We start from the raw sequence: 22,154 nt of genomic DNA, 5'->3' as shown, positions 1-22,154 counted from the left end.
TAAGATAATCTCATGGATGTTGTATGGCCAACTCACTCTGGTCACATATTTCTCTGTAGAGAAGCAATTAAAAAAATATTAGTTGCCTCTCAACTCGCCTTAATTTTTTTTCCCAAAGTAATGCTATGTCTCTGATTATTATTGTTGTTGTTGCTATTGTTATTGTTGTTATTATTAACTCTGATGCTTTACTACATAAAAATGTTGTTAGACATTTATAAAAATATAACTAAAATATAAAATAAAAAAAATCTAGACTAATATGATAGGACAGTAGATGTATTACACAGGTAAAAAAAGTCAGCCAGGATATTGAAAGCAATTGTGTACTTGCATCAGGGAGATTAGTTCTGTGTTCTGTTCGAGAACTCACATGACAGTTATGTCAAAATCAAACAAGATATGGGTGAGTATTTACTGGCTTTTAACTAAAAATATTTTTCAAACCATTTTTTTAAAGGAAACTGAGATTGATTTCTCCATTTGCTTGTATGTGTATTTTATGTGGTCTGTAGAGAACATAGTACTTTTGAAGATGTAATTCAACATGTAGATACATAGGTTCAACATTTGAGCTACCTAGAAGGCTTCCAATAGACTTGGAATATTGTTTTATATATCTTTACTAAAGATAGATTATAGAAGACATTTTCAGGAGTAGTCTGCAGTGTATACATAAATCGCTAAGTAAAAACTTTTTAGAAAAAGAATTATAATATATTGAGAACCAGATGTGTATTTTCTCCTTTACTTAGTCTATATGTCATGTAGATACTAATAACTTACTATATGGATGTATCTGCATACGTTTTACAGAGCACAGAACATTTATGTGTTTTAAGTATAGGCCATAAGTTTCGTGGTTGTAAGGAGTTTTAAAATGTAACTGAGACAGAATATCCTTTCAAAGGGACATAAAATGGGGTTAAACTGCAGATATAAACACTGCAATATAGGATATCTGTAGGTGTCATATGTCGACTCACACAGTTAGTGAAGGTCAGTAAAACCGTTCTAATTCCTACAGCTGAGCGGAATGTATAAAAAGTAAAAAATCAGTTTTTACATGGCAGTGATTCTAGACCATCGTTAACCCTAAATTCCATTTTTTAAATATTTTTCTTCTGTCTTCTATAACTTGTTTTGATTAAAAGACAAATATAAAGGCCACAGACTAAATACAAGCAATTCCAGTGTTATAAATATCACAGCATAATGAAATGAGGAGGATTACTTTTCTTAGCTGAAGACTAGCAAGAACTGTGCTTTAGTAAGTGAGAATTCCTCTCATTTCCAGTCAAACGTTTCACATTTCCTTGAATTAAGTAGGTTTTGATTTCTCAAACTGATACTGTCTGATTAGATGATAATTTGTAGCTGGGAAGCTTTCAGGAAGTTTCTTGCTGTTTTCAGAGATAAAATGCTCAAATTACACAAATTATGTGCTTGAGTATTTACCAGACCTTTTTATGCACTGTTCATTCTGCATCTGGTTTTGACTTTAAAAAAAATTGTGGTTTTTCACTGTTGAAGGAATAATCTTTGGAGTAAAGTAAACCAAGCTGAAGAAGGAAGTCATACCTCAAGTAAGGGGACATAATATTCCTCAGCAAATACGACATTATTTAAAACAGTGCATGATGAACTTGGCCCATTATGTGCAGTCTTCGTCTTCCGCTGAAGGAACTGCTGGTGACTGTAGCTGTGAGTTAGACACTGGACTTACAGTAAATGTTGCTGATGTGGCAAATGATCTGATCCTCAGGCAGATTCTGCCAGAGTATGCTCTAGTCTTGCACTTCTGCCCTGAGAATGGTGGGTGTCTTTGTCCAGGTGGCCAATATTGTCAGGACAATAAATCGATGTTCTTTCTTCTCTGGCTGGGAGGAAGTGTGGAGGAGGGAAGATGGTCTTCCTTCCAGAGATATTGCCTTTGCCATAGTGATAGAAAAAGCTGATGAAAAAAAAAAAAGGCAAAACAGAAGGGTCAGAAAACTTATGGCAAAGGAAAAACAATGAGAATATTGTATATGTCAGGACTCTGGTTGCCATTTCGTAAACAACCTTCTTCCTATTTTGTATATTTTACTTGGATATCCTGTTTCTTTCTTTATCCCTTGTGTGACACTGGGATTCTGTGAAGGACTGGCCATAGAAAGTTTTCATCTATGGTTTATTTGTGGAGATTTTCCTGCTAAAATTGAGAAATGTTTAAAGAGTGATAATAGATGTTACTAAAATGGTAAATGCCAACTTTCTTCCAGGAGAAGAATGGAAAGAAAATCAACAGAAAATAGTGATATGCATTAGAGTTTTACTATTTCATATATTTCATTTGAAACATCTTTGCATTTTGAGATCAGTTTTGACATGATCTTTAAGTTGTGTTGCAAAGCCAACTTCTACTCTTTAGGTAAAGGTACTCTTTCTGATAAAATTTGCAAATTTTTGTACTATGGCAAAGAGCCTTCTGAGCTACAGCCAAGCTTGGTGCTTGAGCCCTGGGCTGAGTGGTGCAGCATAGCAGGAGCTCATCTATAAAGTATCTAACAATCGTATTCCTCATGACTTCAGTTACACCAATCCTTGTTAGCAAAGTCACTTTTTAGCCTTTGAGTCATTCCAATTTGCAGCAGTAGTAAATGAGATGCGTTCAATGTTAAGAAAGGTAAGACCTTGCACAGCTGAAGAGAACAATGCGATGTCTAATAGTATATCGAGAAGATTCTCTGTTCGAGTCCATTGGGATTTAGACTAAGCCAGAATGAAAACTTAAGTAAGAAGGGAACATGATTAATTTAAGGAAAATTTTAGAGGCAGGTGCCAACAGGCAGCTTTGTAACAGTTGTAGTGCAAAGTCACCGAATGGCAAGGCAGCCAAAATGGGGTGACAGGACTGTGAGGTGGCTTGGGAGTAATGCATTAGCAGCAGTTGGCAGGCTGTGCAATTCAAAAGTTTGACAGAGTCTCTGTGCAAAATTGGGATGCTCAGAAGAGCTCATTTGATAAAGTTCAGTGGCATTCTAGATTCAGGAATGACTGAGATGATTGTTTTGCAGTTACATGGAGAAAAAGATTTTGCAGTAGTAGTGCAAAAATAAAGCAGCAGAGTTGGGTTTAGATTGGCAGAACAGAGCAGGTGATTCCTGAGTTCTAACTGAACTAGTGTTAGTTAATACTATTAATTTCTGTTTTTCAGTGTTGTTTAGAATAAGACTTTGAAAGGCTACAAGCTTTAGAAATACATGTCAGTAAATTTGTATTTCCAAAGCTCTTAGATATTTCTTTCCATTTACTCATACAATTTTTCTTGTATTGAATTATGCTCTCAAAAACACAGATTCAGTGCAAAGAGGCCATCTCTCTCTGAGTCCCTGTGTAAGGAACTTGTATGACTTGTGCTTCCACCATTCTCAAGCTTTTATCTTTTAATCTGCTTTTGGCCAGTTTCAGAGATGAGATTCTGGCTTGAAAAAATTCTGACTGGTTGCGGGTGTTTATATATTCTGATAAAAATCTAAGTTTGATTAACCAAAGCCTTAGTGGAGTGTCAAAGCCTGGATACATTATCTGTCCATCTCTGTCTCCTTATAACAACTAACTGATGAGCACATTCAAACAGGATTTGAATTGGAAACGCTGGAGATGGGGGAATTGGAGTGAGATCTGGAGAACTAGCTAGCGTCTGGCCTACTTTCCATGATTCTTACCAGATTCAGAGGAATATTGAATTGGCTGGAAAAACCCTCTTCCTCTTGCAAAGCAGACCTTTATGTCAAAATTTTTGGTGTAGAGTGCCTTTCTTTTAATATATGATGGAAAAGATAAAAGCAAAGAGTTCAGAACATAAGGGAGAAAGAGCAGCAACAGAACTTATGTATGAAAAGTTTCCTTTCGGTGTAAGAAGGTAAAAAGTGTAACCTCCAATACAAAATATGTAATATATTTTGTAATATATGTAAATAAGAATAAGAGAATAAAAATATTCTCTATAATAGTTTTTTCTGCTGTATGTGGTAGCACCCTTTGTTCTTTTATTTCAGCTACTTCATAAGACAAACCAGTTTTACTAAATTATGTGAGATATTGAAGACATACTATTTAATAACGTTCCAGAATTTTATTTATATCTATTTCCTGTTTTCCATTTTTTCCATTTTTTGTTCTTTTATCTACTTACATTATTTACTGTGTTTTGTGAAGCAACTCTAAGTGATTCCTGGTTTGTCAGGGAAGATTTTAAGTTTTAGCATAAGAACAACTTATGGTGTTTGAAAGTATTTGTTTTACTACTCTTTTGAATAGCCTCTCATTATGTGAACCCTGGAAATTTAACAAAGAAATTAGTGCCAGGGCTGACATTCACATATACCTTGAGTAGTAAGTTTCTCGGAGAAGAGCCTGTAGAATTTATTTCTATGTAAAGCACTATTATATTGACAGGAATGGTAGATTTCATTTCTTTTTAACAGCAAGATCTTAAAGCTGCCTCGGGCTCCTGGGTAATTCCTACATATTCCTGTGGAAAGCACAAAGCTGCTGTCGCTGTTCCCGAACACTTCTGTGTGTTGTAAACCCAGATGTGACAATACAGCCTATACTTGCTTTCACTCCAGGCTCTTGACATTCCATGTGCTTGAGGGAGCTCTCTGAATAATGTAAACATTTCTCTTTTGAGATGCAGGGAGCAATCACAGCCAAGATGAAACCGAAAGCTCTCAGTCCCATATCGAGTTAGGCTTGTGTTGTGTTTAACCTTCGGTGACCTTAAGGAGTTACCATGAAATTGTTGCAACTGTAAGTTGTTGTAACTTGGTTATCATGAGATTACCAAGAAGTCACAGACCACTTCTTGCTTGGTTTCATGTCCCTATTTCTGCTAATTAGATCATGACAGGATTTCCAGTTATTCACAGTGGTTTGCTTCACAGCTGTGTGCTAGAACAGTGCTATTCACAGTCTAATAGATAATTGTGCCTGTCAGTGAAAACACTAACTTGGTCGTCTGAGTTTTTGTCTTAGTTTTCCATCTAAGAAAGCTTCGGAAGGATAAACCGAATCCTAAATGGAGTATCATACAATACGAGTCCTGACAAAAACAGGTGAATACCATAATATGAAATGCATTCATTGAAATGATAAATTTTATTAAGAAGAATAAGAAAACAAAAGATCGAGGTAAGTTTAGAGATAATTCACAGAAACAAAACTAACTTGACAAAGAATGTTATGCAGAATCATCAATTTAGTAATTGCTTTCCCCTGGTTAGTTCTGGATTTTTAAACACACTGCTTACTTTTCAACCTTGTGATAAATTTCTGTTCATTCTTGTAATCATTCTGTGCTATAGACTTCATCTAAAAATTTGTCCTCCTTTATATTAAATTTGCAAACCTTCTAGGAATCTTTAAAAAATAAATTTTTAAAAAATAAAGGAATCTTTAAAAAATAAATTTATTAATAAATAAATTTATTAATTTTTCAATTAATAAATTGCATATAAAAATAAATTTAAAATAAACATTACAATTAAGAAATATAATATACACGATAAAGGGAAACAATTTTTCTTAAATTATCTTAGGTCCTAATTGTTGATAGAATATATTTGATAAGTAATGGCACATTTTGTGAAACCATAAGCTACAACAGGATCCATATACTTAACTTAGAGGCAGAATGATAATCTCTTCATGCCACAAAATTTAGTAGAATTAGTACAAGACACCTGAGAGTACAACAAAAGCAAAGTCAGAAGCTAGGTATTGGTACCCTAACAGGTGAATCAGTGTAATAAGAAATCACTTATAGGCTGATAGTTTTGTATCAAGCACTTTTTATCCATAATAATGAATTGCTAGAGTGTATTTCTTTTCAGTGTGAGATAATTGTATTATATTCATTCAAATAATGTAGAAAACTCAGTGTAAGATAATTTACTTAAAATCTTAATGAATTCACCCTCACATGTCTCTGGAAATTCCTTTTCCTTCATCCTATTGGTCTTGCAGGTACCAAGTCACCGTGCTACTTGATATCCTGCATAGAGAAAGATGTTACAGAGGTAAGACTAATCTCAAGCTCATGAGCCTACCAGAACTTAACTGGGTTTGATCCTTGATCCGCAGAAGGATTCAACACTGCATACACAACATTTACATCTTCCTTATCTTTTAGAAACTGACCAGTGCACAGAATTGTTTTCTTTCTCGTTAGGATGTGCCAGCTTCCAAGTGAACTCCCTCTCAGTAGCTGCATGGTCATCTGGCTTAGTCAATTGTGATTTCATTCAGCAGAGAAAGAACCTTGGCCAGAACACCAAATAGGCAGAGCATTTGTCTGGAGCTGAGCTTTTGAAAGAGAGGTACCAACATCTGTTCCTCATGGTGTAGAGCTTACTATAGTCAGAAATTAAGTCAAAACAAAGCAAAACTTATCCAACCAAAAGGGTCATTAAACCATCTGTTACTTATGATTTGGTATTCAGATACAATTCTTGGGAAATTTCAGGAGGGATTCTTGACTAAGAAGTGTTGGAATGTTGGCAGTCAAATATTTCTCATACTAATTCAGCACAGACCCTTGTCCTGCCTGTCAGCAATTTCAAATGTGTCACATTTCTCAGGTTGCCTCTCTTATCACTAGAGAGTAACATGGTCTGTGATTGAGGGTGACACAACTATGAAAGTCATTCTTGCTCCATTGTCCATATCAGACTACAAGGGGCTTTGATGCCTAGCCAAGTAATTGTCTGAGAAGGGGGAATAAATTCCAGTAGCTTATGTCTTTTTTACCCTTGCCTATCTATAAAAATTCAGCTGCTTATGGTTTTTGTCACCTAGCCACTCCTACTTTGGCATATTCCTTCCATGAAAGTGTCAACAAATGGAGCAGTTAAGATGATACTTAACTGTGTGGGGAAAAAAAGTAAAGAGCAAAACAGTCTAAGTGAAGAAACAACATGTTTTTGATTTAAGGTAGGGCACATTTAATAGATAAAGGAAAGGTGCCAGATCCCTAATAGATTTGCAGCTGGTTTCAAGTGTCACTTCGTTTATCAGTATGTGTACAAACACACAATCACACACAGATACTGCAAAATGCTTTCTACTGGATACTTGTTATTTTGGCTTGATGGAAGTAAAAATCGGTTCATTCCCTTTTGTTTCTATTTGGAGGGTCATTTTCTTTAGAACTTTCAGTCCACTTCCAGAGAGAGAAAAATGACAATATCTAGATAAAAAAAAGATTTCTTTATGTGTCTTTAAAAAAAATAAACAAAATAATGAAATTGTGCAATCCATATAATTCTTACTGATACGGAAGATTTAAAAATTATGAATCTTGAATCATGCAATGTTAAGTAATTTAATTTCTTTCTGATATCTGTGTAATATTTCTACCTGTTAGTGAGCCAATCCACCTTAGGAGTACAAAGATAACATTTCTATAATACAAGGCAGCAAAAGTAGTATCTATACAGCTGGACATGGTTCTTCAGAATATGAACAAGTGTAAGAGAAAAAAGAATGTATTCTCATAGACAAGTTGAAGGATAATCAATTAGTAGCAGTGCAGTTATCAGTAGGGTTCTCCTGCTTAGGAGAATCCAAGTTCTGCATTCTTCCAGGTAAAATTGTCTGTTACAGACCTTGCTCTCATCATTCCCCTTTGTCTTTCTTGGTCTATAGGGACATACATGTACCTCATGACTGAAGAATAGGAAGGAGATGGGAAATAGGGACGTGACTGATTCACAGGTGCATTGGAGAGCGGCTGCTGGTGAGTAATAACAAAGCTCGTTCAAAAAGTTCTCCACCCCTGTCTTGATAAACTTATTTTGATCCTGTGAAATACTTGCCTTAATGAGGTACGCAACAATATTTAGTGGTATTGGAATTTCATGTAGAATGTTGGGGGAATTTATTAACTTGGTCATATTCCTTCTTAAAGGTTTTCATCTGACTTTATCTTGCCATATCCTAGGTTCTAGCCAGCATCTGCACTTTGACCCATCTGCACTTTGTCCCACTCTTTTACTCTGACCATTTTGAATGAGTTTTGTCTGAAAAAGGTACAGCTCCAGTGAGAACAAATGATTTTGATAAGTATTTGTGTATTTGGATGAAAATAAAAGTAGATCTGAACTCTTACTTCAAAATTCCCAAAGAAATTTTGAGTGCTCCAAGGCTTGTATTTGAATTTGAGTACACTGGATAATATTTCAAGCGGAAAACTTTTTTTTTTTACCTATGTCACTGTGAAGACAATAAGACTTCAGCTGTCCAAACTAATGAAGTTTGATGTGCAGTACAGTACTTGACACTTTAAATATGTGGATTTAAAGGCTATTCAACAGTTTCATTTTTAGATTCAACGTCACTAAAATCATATTTTCTTTTTTTTAGAAATAGAATTTGGAATTTCCACAGCTTGTTTTTTGCCAGCAACAATAGACTATAAAAAGTAGGGACTTTTTTCTCTAGTGGTTTCAGTTTATTAGTAGATAAACTTCTTGTTCTTTCTGTAAAGTGAAATGGACAATGCGTCTGAATAGAAGAAAATAAGAAATTAGCTATTTTGTAGTCTATGCAAGTTATCATACTTCTGTATTATTTTATCTGGCACCTTTGTGGATTCTGGATGCCTTCAGACTAACCAAACAGGAAGTGTCATAGCTGGGAAGCTGGTGCCTGAGAAAGATAATGAGGAAGTAGATGCATTTATTTTTATATACAGTATTTAAGAAATTCCAGAAAAGGGAAAGAAGCAGATGATAAAACTTTCTTAAGATGTTTCTTTTTTTTTTTCCTTTTTGCAATAGATGACAAGTTAGATATGGAGTACAATTGTAAGGTGTGATGTGGGTTACAGGGTAATGCGTTGGTGTTCTTTTTGTAGTTAGGTACAAAGTTACAATTCCTGAAACAGACACAACCCTTTAAATAGATCTGCATGTAGATCTCATCCTTCCCAGCCGGAGATGAAAATTATAGGGAGTCAGTGATGCTTTCCTCCCCCTCTTGGGGCTATACTGAGGTTGTATTATTGTCAGGTGATGAGAAAGCTGGTGGAGGGAATCAGGAGAAGCAAAGGGTCAAGAAGTTCTGGGAACCAAAAAGCCAGTAGGCACTGAGGAAGGAGACAGTGTATAACCCAAATAGCAGGCTATTGAGGTTGCTGAGAACTGAAAATTTAGAGACCTGCTATATTAGCCATATAGTCAGCAGTATTCGTATATATCCTCCAGGTTCATGTTTTTTCTATTACTTGATCAAGATGTGACCATATTAAAAGTATTACCTTGGATGTGGTGCCTGAAGAGCATTCCTTCTTTGCTGATGCATGTCTGTTTTCCCTCTGAGAATGGTTCTCATTTGAGTTACAGCACATTGCTCTGGCTCTTGTCCTTTAGGCATGATCATACTGTAGACACTCTGAGTGGGGCGGAAGCTCTTCATCCCAGCTGCTTCCATAAAGCATCAGAAACTCTGGAAGAGGCTTGCTTTACTCAGGCACCCAGTGTGCATCCCAAGGATATCTTTCCTGAGATGTGTGAGGGACCTAAGTATAAACTTGCTGTAATACCTCTGTGGTACGAGGCTGAAGAACTGTTAAGTCAGACTTTGCTGCATCCTCTCACCTGAGTGTCAAGCCTTCCACAGAAGAATTCTGTCCTCTCAATCTGATGGGACACAGAGATCTTAAATAATATATTGGGTATGTTTCTGTGTTGGGATCCTGTACAAAGGCTGTAATTCCACTACTGAGTATTTTTAGGAGAAATCCCAAATGGTAGCTCTAGATGCGGATACAGGAGTGAAATGCCATGAAGCATTTTGTTGCTGACGCAGGAAACAGAATATCAAATTAGATGAATCTCCTTCTACCTTCTTTTTTCTTAAATTTCCTCTGCCAAAAGGATTAGCCCTCCTTGCTGTAGGTCCTTGGCCATAAATCACAAAACCAGTGGTGAAAGTTTTAAGACCTCAAATTCTGCAAGAGGTTTTGCCTTTCAGCTTTCCCCTAATAGCCTCCAGGAGACAGGGCAATACATTAAAAATGCAAGAAGAGGATTATAAATGTTGGATAAGTAACATATTGGATAATGTGCATTTTGTTCAAATAATTAATTAAGGCATCAAGAACTTCCTATCTCTTTTGTCAAGAGGAAACTAGTAAGTACATCATATAGGTATTTAATAGGACTGTAGAAGTGTGAGTTAAAGCAAATACTTAGCACAGTTCTGAAATGGTTTCTTTTCTTACATTCCGGAAAAGTCTGATGTAAATTTCAGTTTCCCGAAGGACATTTGTGTATTCTGATGCCAGGCCAAAAATGATGTGTTCGGTATTTCCAGACTCCCTTCTGAGACACACAATTGTTTTGTCTTTGTCCATCAAAGCCTGAGAAAAGTCTCTTTTGATTAATAGATGTATTGGAAAACATATATTTATGTCCCAGTGCTTAATTCTTTTAATCTTTTTTGCCTTTAGTGATATTCTTGTAATACTTGTTTCATTCCAGACTTCATTACGCTCCGCGTGTGTCAAGATTTTTTCCAGTTGATCCTATAATACTTATCTCACTGTGGATGTATCCTCTATTTTTATCCCCAGCATCCTCCTCTGTACTGTTTGAATAAAAACCTGATTATTTGAACTCTTGAGATAAACTGCTAAAACTTGTCAGCTGATCTTTATTTGTTTTCAGACAGTACAGACAGTTCTGAAAACAAGCAAAGTTGGTACCCATTTCCCTATTTAGAGGTTGATGCTGAGACTAGTAGGAGTAACAGTAAAGTACATATTCTTTTTAAAATACATAGGAAGCTCTCGTTTGAAGTTGGGTAAAGAGCAAATGTTAAGAAATTTTTTAATTTTGTGGCAGATCTGTACTTTCTTTAATAATATTTGTTGGCTAACTCTGCTCTTACCTATACTGTCTGAGTTAAATTTGTCTGATCACCCGCTATAGTAGTCCCTCTGATAAGGATCCAACTCCACTAAAGTTAATGGCAGCTGTCCAGTTTAATCTGCTGAGAACTGAATCAGAGTTATTTCCTATTTCATGTTATCTGATGAAGGACTTAATTAAAATTTTTCCAGCATGCGGATATGGCCTCCTATGTTCATATCTTTGTTTAGAAACTGATTTCCCAGAAACAAGGAAATTTTGCCCTTTCTTCTTCAGCTTAGCTTATGACTACTTAAGCAGTCCAAGCAGAAGAGTTTCATTTCTTGCTTCTCTCTGCCTATGATTTTAAAGTATTTATTTGCAACTTAACTGAGAGAGTGCTTTTCTTCAACAAAACCATTTTCTGTGAAATCAAATCAAATTCCGTAAATGTATTGTTACCTATTCTTGATAGATTTTGGATTTTTGTATTTGATAGCATTACTTTCAGAACAGTATTCTGCTTTCATTTCCTGAGACTTTTGAGATTTTTTTTTTATTCTTCCTCCTTCTCTAACAAAGAAAAAGTTATGATGGTGATAATAAAAATAAAATATTATGGTAGAAACCACTGTGACATTTTCATTGAATTTGGTTAGGCATTGCTAGATGCTTCAGATTTCCCTGTCTTATTGTCTGCTGGGTAATTGGGTTTCCTTGGGGTGTTTTGTTCATTTATTATTAATTACTATTATTTTGAAGACATCCTTTCTGGCTGAGATCACAATTTTATCTTTCCACTATCATTAATTCCCTTTCATATTTATGAGTTTATGATAAGTGAGGAAAAAAGTGGTTGATGCTTCCTATTTTACCCAGTGTGTTTCTGTAGCAGCTTGTGCTGTCCAGCTGTCCTTTGATGAGGATGCAAAAGTATGGCTGGCTGCAGTTAGGTGAAAACCAACAAAAAATAGTGCCTGAAGAAGTCGTGGTGCCTGTAGGCCAGCAGGACCCTTACATTCTGTGGTACAACTCTCACCTGAACATGGTACTTTGGAGCTAGCATTAGGTTATTAACCGTATAAAATCTGCTTGACTTAAAACATATATTGATGTAGTGCCAACTTTTCAGCAGATAGATTTCTTTAACATTTACAGTGTTGTTACTTCAGCCCTTATTTTTAAAAGTTATCACTCACTTACTAGATATTTGAATCTATGCTGTTTATAAAATGTGCTATGTGATTACAGTATTTCACAGACATCAAATGTCCAAACTGTTACATACCAAAAGATTTACCAGAGACATTTTGAAAACACACGTTTTGTTCTGAATTTCTTGCTGCTTTTGTTTAGTGATTCATAACTGACCAGTATAGAATCATAGAATCGTTTATGTTGGAAAAGACCTCTTTTAACCCTGCACTGCCATGTTTGCCACTAAACCGTATCGCCGGCTGCCACATCCAGACATTTCTGAACACTTCCAGGGATGGTCATTCCACCACTTTCCTAGACAGTCTATTCCAGTGCCTAACCACCCTTCAGTGAAGAATTTTTTCCTAATATATAATCTAAACCTTGCCTGGTGCAATTTGAGGCCCTTTCCTCTTGTCATTCCAGCGTCTCAATGTCTTTCTTGAAGTGAGAGGCCCAAAACTGATGTGGCCTCCCCAGTGCCAAGCACAGGGGGATGGGCACTGCCCTGGTCCTACTGGCCACACTATTTCTGATCCAGGCCAGGATGCCATTGGCCGTTTTGGCCACCTGGGCACACTGCCGACTCATGTTCAGCCACTGTCAAACAGCACTCCCAGGTCTTTTTCCCCAGAGCTGCTTCCTAGCCACCCTTGCCCCAGCCTGTAGTGTAGCCTGGGGTTGTAGTGACCCAAGTGCAGGACCCAGCACTTGCCCTGATGAACCTCATAAAATTGGCCTCATCCCGCTGATCCAGCCTGTCTGGATCGCTCTGCAATGCCTGAATTACGCAAGTAGTTGAATACATAAACAACTGAGATGTAGAAACCTTTATCCATTCTTTGCATTGATAGCATTTTCCAGCTGAAAATTAAACTCTGAAAATGTTAGTTTACTTTTTTCATAACATTGTTGCTATATTAGGCAGTAATAGTTGTCCTCAGAAATATTCCAAACTGGCTTTGAATACCCACTGGAAACCAAATACTGAAAATAATCCCCAAGCTGTTCTATAACTACTATACTTCACTTACATATAAATAGGACATAAGAGATCTGAGAGGTATATCAGTAATGGACATTTTTAAATGGAGTTGGGATTATTAGTTCATTTTTAATAGTATGAGCCTGATTCAAGCTGATTAAGTCAGATCTCCAGACTGCTGTTATCTGACTTATTTCTTCATGTTTAGGGTTCAAAATTATTTAGGAACGAGTAGCATCACCTCAACTGGTAGCACAGTTTTCAAAGGGAATACTTTGAAATGCTATTTACAGCATAATGCTCTTTACAGAGCTGAGCATTGTTAAAAGTGTTCTCGAGATTCAGACCTACAAAAATATTTTCACTGAAAACAAAATTGAATAACTTTTACGTCTGAGATAAAGTGCCATTCAATTACTTGGAATCACCCACATACTTCCATTTTATCAGTTGTTTGCAGGATCAGATCTTGACTTGATCTTTCAAAGTGTAGTATGCACTGTATTTACAAATGTTAATGTTTATTATTTTCCCGGCCTTTCACAAAGCAGCAGAGGGCGCTGAGCCAACCGGCACAGCCCGATATGGGTCTTTTCCTCCCTGCTCTGGATTTCCCTGTCCGGGGATTTCCCACTCCGGCTGGAGGAGAGCATTTATAAAGAGCACGCTAGAGCTCTTCTAATAAACTGTTGCAGAGCAGCAAGATCTCACTGTGCTTCTTCACAGGAAATAGAAAGCAAAAGTTTTGAGTTTACTTTCTTTACCTGGTAACAGCAATTACAAATGTTGAAACAAATGGGAAGAACAAGCAAGGCTGTGCTAGTAATTTTGTATGTGCTAAGGACTGGTAAGTTGGGGAGAGGGGTTGCTTACTTTATTTGTTTTTAGTTTTTTTAAGCATAAACTGACCTAAAATTTACTGTTTGATCTTTATTTCTCTTTGTTCCAGTTACTTTTTCATTTCAGTGAATACCACTGTCAATTAAGTAGTTCTGTCAAAATGTCAGGAACCCTTTTTTGACACTTATTTTGAGCTTTTCTGTGCTCTGCAAAGACACGATCATTTTCTTACCGAGTTTGCTAAAAGACAGTCTAGGAGACAACTGCAGTGTGTCACTGAATGTTTGATTTTTACTGTTGTTCCTGACAGTATTGGTGATGTTTGGTACTAAATGTCCTGTTGAAAGTGTTTCTAAAGTTGTCCTTGCTATCTTACTGTCTCCCCTCAAATGTTACAAGGTTTTAGAACCAGATTCACCTGACAAAAAAAAAAAAAGTTATACTGTGCCAATGCATTTCTTTTCACTGACAGCATTGGGTTTATGCCATTTTATACATGAGAACTGTTTGTTAGTCATCTGAGTCTGTATTACCTTTGACAAAATAACAATGCCTATGGTGTATTTTGGAGATGTAAACCACTGTATGAGTTTTTTTAGTTTAACTTCCATGTATCTATAAAGTAAATTTGAAACATAAAGACCTTATATCACAGTAGAACATGAGAAGAAATAGAAAAATAAATGTTGAGAAAGCTGCTGAATTTGTGTATTTTCTCCCTATTGTAGTTAAAGCTTTTGAAATGGAGATTATACCTGCTAATAAAATTGTTGCCCAAATTGGAGAAACGCTTGTACTCACATGCAATACTACTGGCTGTGCATCACCAAGTTTTTCCTGGAGAACACAAATGGACAACCCCCTTGGAGGAACAGTGAACAACCATGGGACATACTCTACCTTGACTATGAATCCAGTTAGTGTTGTGAATTCTCATGATTATCTGTGTACTGTCTTCTGTGATAAGAAAGGGAAAAAAGAGAAGAGTGTCAAAGTTGAACTTTACTGTAAGTAAAAGTAAAATTCTCTGTAAGTAGTGCATGATTATAAAAAATCCATAACTGTGGTTGGTAGTTAACTTGTAATTTAGGATAATGAGTCTGCTATAGCTCAATATGTATTTCCTTGTAAGATTCCTTTATCTGTCTGTGAAGGACACTTTCTTAGCCTTTTTCTACTTAGCTTTCTGCGCTGAGCTCAGTAGGTACTAATCTTAGTTATTCTTGGCTCCCTGAATACAGTCACAGAGCTGGGGGGAAAAAAAATCAAAGCCTTTGTAATTCTCAGGGGAATGATTCAGATGTCTAAACCCACCAGCAGAGAAAACAGGATACCACCAGTGCATGAATTGCTCTGAGTACCTGTGTTTAGGCAGCTGTATCACTGCCAAGGTGCCTTGCTGGATCTCACTCGATTATTTGCGATCATATTTCAGAAACTGTACAAATAAAAGACCTGTATGTCTTCAGGTCAAGATAGGTCTTGTAATAAAGTTGATATAATGTCATGTTCTGAACACCTCTAAATTCAAGATGTTTGCTATCTGGATCTTGCTCTCATCTTGACTCTAGTTTTCATCTCTGCTAGTCTAAAGAAACTGATTTTATTCTTTTAGCTTTCCCCAGTGATCCTATCATTGAGATCAGCCCATCCTCAGTTGCTGGAGAAACAGTCACTGTCATCTGTAAAATTCCTGATGTGTATCCTTCTGAGCACCTGGAGCTAATCCTAAAGAAAGAGGAACATGTTCTTCACGAAAAAAATTTTTATGGAGATGACAGCACAAATACAGAGACCAAAACTGTGACATATTCATTTATTCCCATGGCTGAAGATATTGGGAAAGAGATTACCTGTGTGGCCAAGTTACCGGTTCCTTATATGGACTTTAAACCCAAAGAAAGACTATCTTCTCAGAAACTGAATGCAAATTGTAAGTATTTTTGTACTAGGACTTTCACACAAAGTATGTCAGGTTCCATGGAATGGCTTTACAGAGTGTGTACTATAAATAATTTGTAATCTGCACTTCTTATCTGATTTATTTATGTAGATAATCTATTGTACTAATTTGAATTCTGTTGTATTCAGTAGCAGTCACTGAGTCACTGTTGTTCATGACAGAAGTTAGGCAATGCTTAAGCAACTCCTCTCATTCTTTTACCTCAGGCACTGGTACTCAGTCAGAAAGTAAAGATCAGAAGAAAAATGGCATCATGCAAATAAACAAATGTTTTTAAAATTGGAATTGTATGCCTAAGAATTCCATGATTATAGTTATAAACAATAAGGAGATTTAAAAAAAAAGCGTAAAAAAAATTGTACACATTTTGTCTAGCTTAGCTTTCAAAGCTGCAAGCAAAATGTCTTATCAAGTCTGGAAAAATTGTTCCACTGTGTTACTGGGATACACATTAATCATTTTTTCTTGGTAGTCTGTGAAATGTACCTCTAGAGAAGCTAGTCTTAGAGATGTGCTTGTCATTTTTCATTTACTTACTGATCTTGTCTTTCTTTTGTTCTCTCACAGTTGGTCCACAAAATACTGTCATTACTGCATCTCCAGGCAACTCACCAATGGAAGGAGACTCTCTAAAACTCACTTGTGCGACTGAGAGCAACCCACCACCACAAATAGTTTGGAGAAAACATTTGGCTGACGAAAGCATTCAGCATCTGATAAAAAACAATGTCCTTTCTATTCCCCATGCCCGTTTCAGTGATTCAGGACTGTACATCTGTGAAGTAATTAATCTGGTAACTAATAGAACAGAGACTGCAACTGTGGACATTGTTATACAAGGTACAAGTCTACTTGAATTTAACTTATATTAACTCATTCTTAACTGGTAGCTGCTTGTTAGGTTGAAGGATGCTGAAACACTAAAAATTAGGAAATTATGGAGTGCTCCTTGTTACATATTCAGGATTTAGCTTCAATTTATGACTGCTCTTTGTGGGCTCTACTTTTTCTTTCTGTGCTTAATTTTCAATGGCTAATTCTGCCTGTACTGTTGTATATGCATACCTCTGTACATTTCCCACAATGCAACACTCAAAGTGATAAAAGAATCTAAGTGGTGAGGGGACACACACTGTTATTTCCTTGAAATATAATGTACATAGTAATTTCACAGGAACATCACATTCTCCTTCTTTTAACTAGTTTTAGTCATTAGTAATGAATTTAGTAGTCATTTAATTGTAGAACTATTTTGTTTTTATTATTATTTCTATTTTTATTGATTGCCGCTCTTTCAACAGAGCCAAAAGTCTGAGATAGAGTCTGGGATCAAAACCAAAGTGAATAGATCCTTGGGCAAGCAATTCCTACTGTCTTAAAGCCTTCTCCATCTTAAGTACTTTTACATTAATATAGCATCCTTTTATTTTGTCATGCAGGTGCTCCAGTCATTACAGAGCTCTCCATTGAGCCTTCTACAACAGTTCAAGAAGGAGAAAATGTTTCCATACAATGTTCTGCTGAGAGTAACCCTCCTCCCAAGATTATTTTAAGGAGAAAATCTGACAGTGCAGACATGGAGCCTTTCAGTGCAGGGAGCATTCTCCTTCTTCCATCTGTGATGTTCCTAAATGGAGGAGGCTATGAATGTGTAGCAGAAAATAAGTTTGGGAACAGTAAAAGTGAAATAACACTTAATGTGGAATGTAAGTATATGTAAAGCTTTCCCAGTCATTTAAAAATAATTAATTGAATCTTCTGTGATAAATATAACTATCAAATTAAACAAAACCCTGTGAGTACAAAAAAATCAGCATGGTCCATTGCTCTTCCCAAAGGAAGGAGCGGTGCTGATAACCAAAACAAAGTCATGAAATCTTTAATGTAATGACAATCTTAAGTCAGAATCTGAATGAGTGAGAAATTGGTCTGCCTTCTTAACAGTCTTGGTTAGAGTACTTGGTTAGTATGTTTAGGCTATGGAGGGTTTGTATGGAAACTCTGATACTGTGTGCTTTACTTTTTCTGAGAATGAAAAAGAAATTAACTGGGAGGCTGACAATCTACCATCCAGTAGGACATGTTGGATCCATCTCTGAAAAATCCAGTCATGATTAACTATAGGACTCTTCATTTCAGATGGACCAAAGAATACAATGATCTCTGTTATCCCTGCTACTGCTGTTAAAGAAGGAGAAACTGTGGTGATGAAATGTACTAGTTCTGGCAATCCATCTCCTGTGATCTCTTGGAAGAAAAAGAAAGCCACTGGGGAGTTTGAGAAAATTTTTAAAAATGCAACTTTAACTATACAGAACTTAAAAAGTCATGATCTGGGGCTTTACGAATGTGAAGCTTATAACCAACTTGGCAAGGAAGAAAAAGCTGTGAAATTATTTGTCCAAGGTTTGTAGAACAAGATGGAAAACAAATTTTTTATTTTATGTATTTTAGGTCCAGATCTCCTTCTGTGAAGAATGGGGTGGTTCTGTCTTTGATGTCAATGGAGTTAAAAGGTGTCCTTAATGTCATTAAGTCATTTAGGCAGCTTTAAACAAAAGTCATTTAGGCAGCTTTAAACAGTGAAGTGTGAAATCTGCCTTAGTACGGATAGCTTATAAAAAGTTCTTATGTCAGTTGAGCTTTCACCACTCCTTCCAATTGGCAAATGTATGCATCAGGTAAAGAAGGTGTGTAATGCCTGTGTTTTCTTCCAAATAGGTCTCAGGGTATATCTGCATACAAAAGATTCAAAGAGAAAGTACATTCTGAAACTTAGCTGTGGAAGCACTGTATTACAGTTCCCTGGCTCTCCTCTGAGTTCAGCTCTGTATGCTGTTCTTTCAGGCTGCCTTTAAGCCATAACAAATGCTGATTCCTCAACTGACCTGCAATGGTAGCGAAGTTCCATTTTCAGTAGTCAGCAGGCTTCTCTGCTTTAGCCCTGCCACTTCTGTCTATTGCATAGCAACAGTGTATTGCTTAGGGATCACTTCTGCCGCTAATCCAGCTCTCTCCCCTATTTACTATTTTTGTAGCTGCACCAAAAAATACACTTTCGATTTCCCCTTCAAGTGCAGTGATACAAGAGGAAAGTGTTACCATTCCTTGCATATTTTTGGATGATACATTTGTTCAGAGTACTCCGTAAAAGAAAAATAGATGATGGGTTCAAGACCTTGAAACAGCAGATGGCAAATATACCACAGACAGGGCTCAGCTAAAGGGTGCAGGAAAATACACACGCATACCATTAATGAACTGGGAGAGCAACCTCAACACTGCCAAAGGTTACTTAAAATAACTACTATACTGAGTTAATATTAGGATTTGTTTTAGACAGACAGAGTGACATCTTCAGTTTCATTAAGAATGAACTGTCTTTAAACAGAGATGAGTTGCACAGGTTCTTGTTTTAAGTGGTAGAGTTTTGGTGCTAATGAAAACTTCTGTCCAAAATGGCAGATGAACAAAATAGTTGCTGCTTCAAAATTTTTCATAGTTCCACTTCCACCTTTGAAAACAGCATGCAAAATTGCAGAACCTAGTGGAAAAAAATACAATTCTAGGATCTTTCCTTTGCCTTTTCTGTTTCTCGTATGTTGAAAGAGGACATCGACTTCTGTGTGTGTTGGTCTGTGTCCTTTCATGAACTCAAATAAACAGTGAATTTAAAATAAGAAAAGAAGAAAAGGCTCCATATAATGTAAAAGATATCCATCACTTGATAAAATGTTCTTTCTGTTGGCTTCAGTGTGTGAAGGATAGCTAGTGGCAGAGTAGTGTCTAAAGCTATGTGCTCAACTATTATAGTGGGTCCATTAACTGGATTAGTACTTCATGTGTAAAAGCTGCTGATACCTCAGGAGTTTTCACTTCTGTTTGTTGCTAAATCCTACCTTGCATTTCTTTTCAGTTCCTCCCCAAAATATTACTGTGTTAATATATCCATCAGAAAATGTTAAAGAAGGAGAAAATATCACTATTACGTGTAGCACATACAGTAACACACCATCAGAGATGGTCCTGAAAAAAGTCCATTAGGAGAAATTATTCTGCCATCAGTGAATGGAGCCTGTTTACTCTACAATGTCAACAAAAATTATATAGGCATATATTTGCTTCATGTTTTCAGTAAGGTTGAAAGCAACATCACAGCGATTGAGGTAGCTGTTGTAGGTAGGTAGATCTATTGCCTTAAACATATTTTGTTTGTACTTTCTAGTAAATTTTGTGTCAAGGTGAGCACAACTAGTTCATGGATGATCCTTGCACAACAGTGCTGCAGTTAACCTAAAAAAAACCCACCCCAAATCAACCCAAACAATAGAACACCTGGTGAGAGTAAGCTGTATTTAACCTCCTTTCAGTGTGGATGTTACTTTCCCTCTAACCCAAATAGGTGCAGTAGCTTTAAGGGTAGGGCCAGAAAAAGGTGAATCCTGGCTGCACTTCTGTCCACATGCATGAACAGTGAAACTAATCCAGACAAAGTTCAGTTACAAAAATATCTAAAGAGTGGGCTTTTTAAACATGGTCTTCCCCTTGAAACATTGATTCCAGGGGGTTGAAACATACTGAAATGTTTCCTGGGTAAAATATGTGGTATTCCTCTGGTATTCTTCATTAATTTTATGGTATTCTTCATTGTAGATGGTATCAGGTGGGTTTGAATGGCTAGGAATTAAAGTGTGTAATATGAAGTTACTAAAAAAAAAATGTAAGAAAAACGTTTTGAAATGTGCTTTGTGCATGAAAACAGAAATAGTGTTCCAAACCCTGCCTGTACAGTGATTTGCACATATCTGTTTCAGTCAGTTTTTACACAACCTTTTTCTCCTTTTGTTTCCATTTTCAGCAAGATTGGAAAACCCAGATCAGATGTTACCACTGATTATTGCATTCTCCTCTGTAGCAGCGGTAGCAGTACCTGTAGTTGCAATTTTGATCTACGTGTCAAGAAAAGCAAAGATAAATGGATCCTACAGTCTTGTAAAAGCACTCAGGTTGAAAGTGTGATCACATGAATATAAGTCCTTAGTTGATATTAAGTAAATTTATTTATTGTTGTGACTGATTCTACTCTTCTGGTAACAAACAAGTGCCTTAAGAACAGCACCATGTGATAGCAAATGGCTTTTTTACATGTTTTGATAAGTGTTTCGGTATTCAAATTAAAGGAAAAGCTAGCATCCTCTCCTAGAAATTGGTAAATCACCTCTGTGTTGAAGCATGCTGAACAAAGAGTTCTGTGGAGAACCAAGTTTGTACATAGTGTATAATTTATGTTATAAATATGTTCAACTAAATATCAGTTTGTAAAATTGCAGTCTTATGTACAGAGAAATTTTGTTAATTCAAAGATATAAATCATCATTGCTTGAGCTCATCAGGTGATATTTTATTTTGTATTACTCTGCAGCATGAATGTTTTTAATATCATTTGTCTGCTTGTGTTTGGAAAACGTTCTGGTATAACTGATATTGCCATAAATCCTGTACCTTCAATGAAGTTATGCAATCACTGGGCTATGCATTTCTAATTTATTTAATTTAATTTAAGATCTTGAGGCTCATTTGTGAAACATTTTATTTTAAATATTACTCAAAAAGTATCTGGGATTATAGTCTAGTTAGTTCTAGGACCAGCGAGATGTTTTTGTAGGCTTTAATCATTCTCAAATCAATGTCAGGGTTCTGTTATTTCGTGACAAGCCAAATCAGACCTTTCATGTAAAATATAAGCTGACGATAAATATGCTTTACAGATTTCCACTGCAAAATAAAACTGCTGGTAGATTTCTTTGACTAAATCCCCCTAGTGATGCTTGCTTTAGGTTATGTCAGAATATACATTAGTGTGGAAGGAACCAGTGAAAATTATCCTTAGCAACAGCAGATTTGAGTGTCACGGGAAGCCTTGGCTGTAAAGGCAGAAGCCAGGCCAGCAGCAATCCAAAGGCATAGGCAAGGGGGACAGGCAAAATCTGTGCAGCCTCGGCGGTGGTGGTTGTGTTGTGTCCTGAAGAAATACTTTTCCCAAGCTTATCACTGTGGAAATCTAAACCTTTTTGCTGTCAACTTGTCTTTTGACAGCAGTTAGTTGGTTAGTTGGTTAGTGCCTTTTTCACTGCATGCTTTCCGGTGTTGGGAAAGTGGCTGTGAAAATAGTGGACTTTGTGTGCAGAGGCAAAGGTGGAGTTTGGTAGTATTCTTCCTTACATCCCTTCTCCTCACTAGCAGTGATGCTTTGACTCATCTGGGTGTTGAT

General features: G+C 36.4%; 1 protein-coding gene across 4 annotated transcripts; it reads left to right on the top strand.

Annotated features, from left to right (window-relative positions):
* The first annotated feature begins 632 nt into the window (after nt 1-632).
* VCAM1 (vascular cell adhesion molecule 1) lies at nt 633-21,411 on the top strand. 4 transcript variants are annotated; one of them, XM_032696340.1, is made up of 9 exons: nt 633-5,102; nt 6,013-6,065; nt 7,693-7,783; nt 14,649-14,927; nt 15,536-15,853; nt 16,451-16,723; nt 17,323-17,589; nt 18,023-18,289; nt 20,742-21,411. In XM_032696340.1, exons 3-9 carry the CDS (start codon nt 7,732-7,734, stop codon nt 20,900-20,902), a joined length of 1,617 nt encoding a protein of 538 aa, XP_032552231.1. In that variant the 5' UTR covers nt 633-5,102; nt 6,013-6,065; nt 7,693-7,731; the 3' UTR covers nt 20,903-21,411. The 4 variants fall into 4 exon arrangements, with proteins under 4 accessions (XP_032552231.1, XP_032552230.1, XP_032552232.1 ...); XM_032696339.1 differs by having other exon boundaries at nt 633-5,178; XM_032696341.1 differs by lacking the exons at nt 633-5,102; nt 6,013-6,065 and adding an exon at nt 6,270-6,365.
* Nucleotides 21,412-22,154: the final 743 nt, after the last annotated feature.

Source organism: Chiroxiphia lanceolata, chromosome 9 (assembly GCF_009829145.1).
Source record: "Chiroxiphia lanceolata isolate bChiLan1 chromosome 9, bChiLan1.pri, whole genome shotgun sequence".
In the NCBI taxonomy this organism is placed as follows: Eukaryota; Metazoa; Chordata; class Aves; order Passeriformes; family Pipridae; genus Chiroxiphia; species Chiroxiphia lanceolata.
This window is presented reverse-complemented; position numbering and strand designations above follow the sequence as displayed.

Bases quoted from the DNA above. Each gene is read 5' to 3' on its own strand.
- VCAM1 (XM_032696338.1), top strand. From the start codon at position 13,864: ATGTTGAAACAAATGGGAAGAACAAGCAAGGCTGTGCTAGTAATTTTG. The intron at 14,928-15,535 runs GTAAGTAAAAGT...TTATTCTTTTAG, and splicing joins TGTCAAAGTTGAACTTTACT to CTTTCCCCAGTGATCCTATC. The intron at 18,290-20,741 runs GTTTGTAGAACA...TTCCATTTTCAG, and splicing joins TGTGAAATTATTTGTCCAAG to CAAGATTGGAAAACCCAGAT.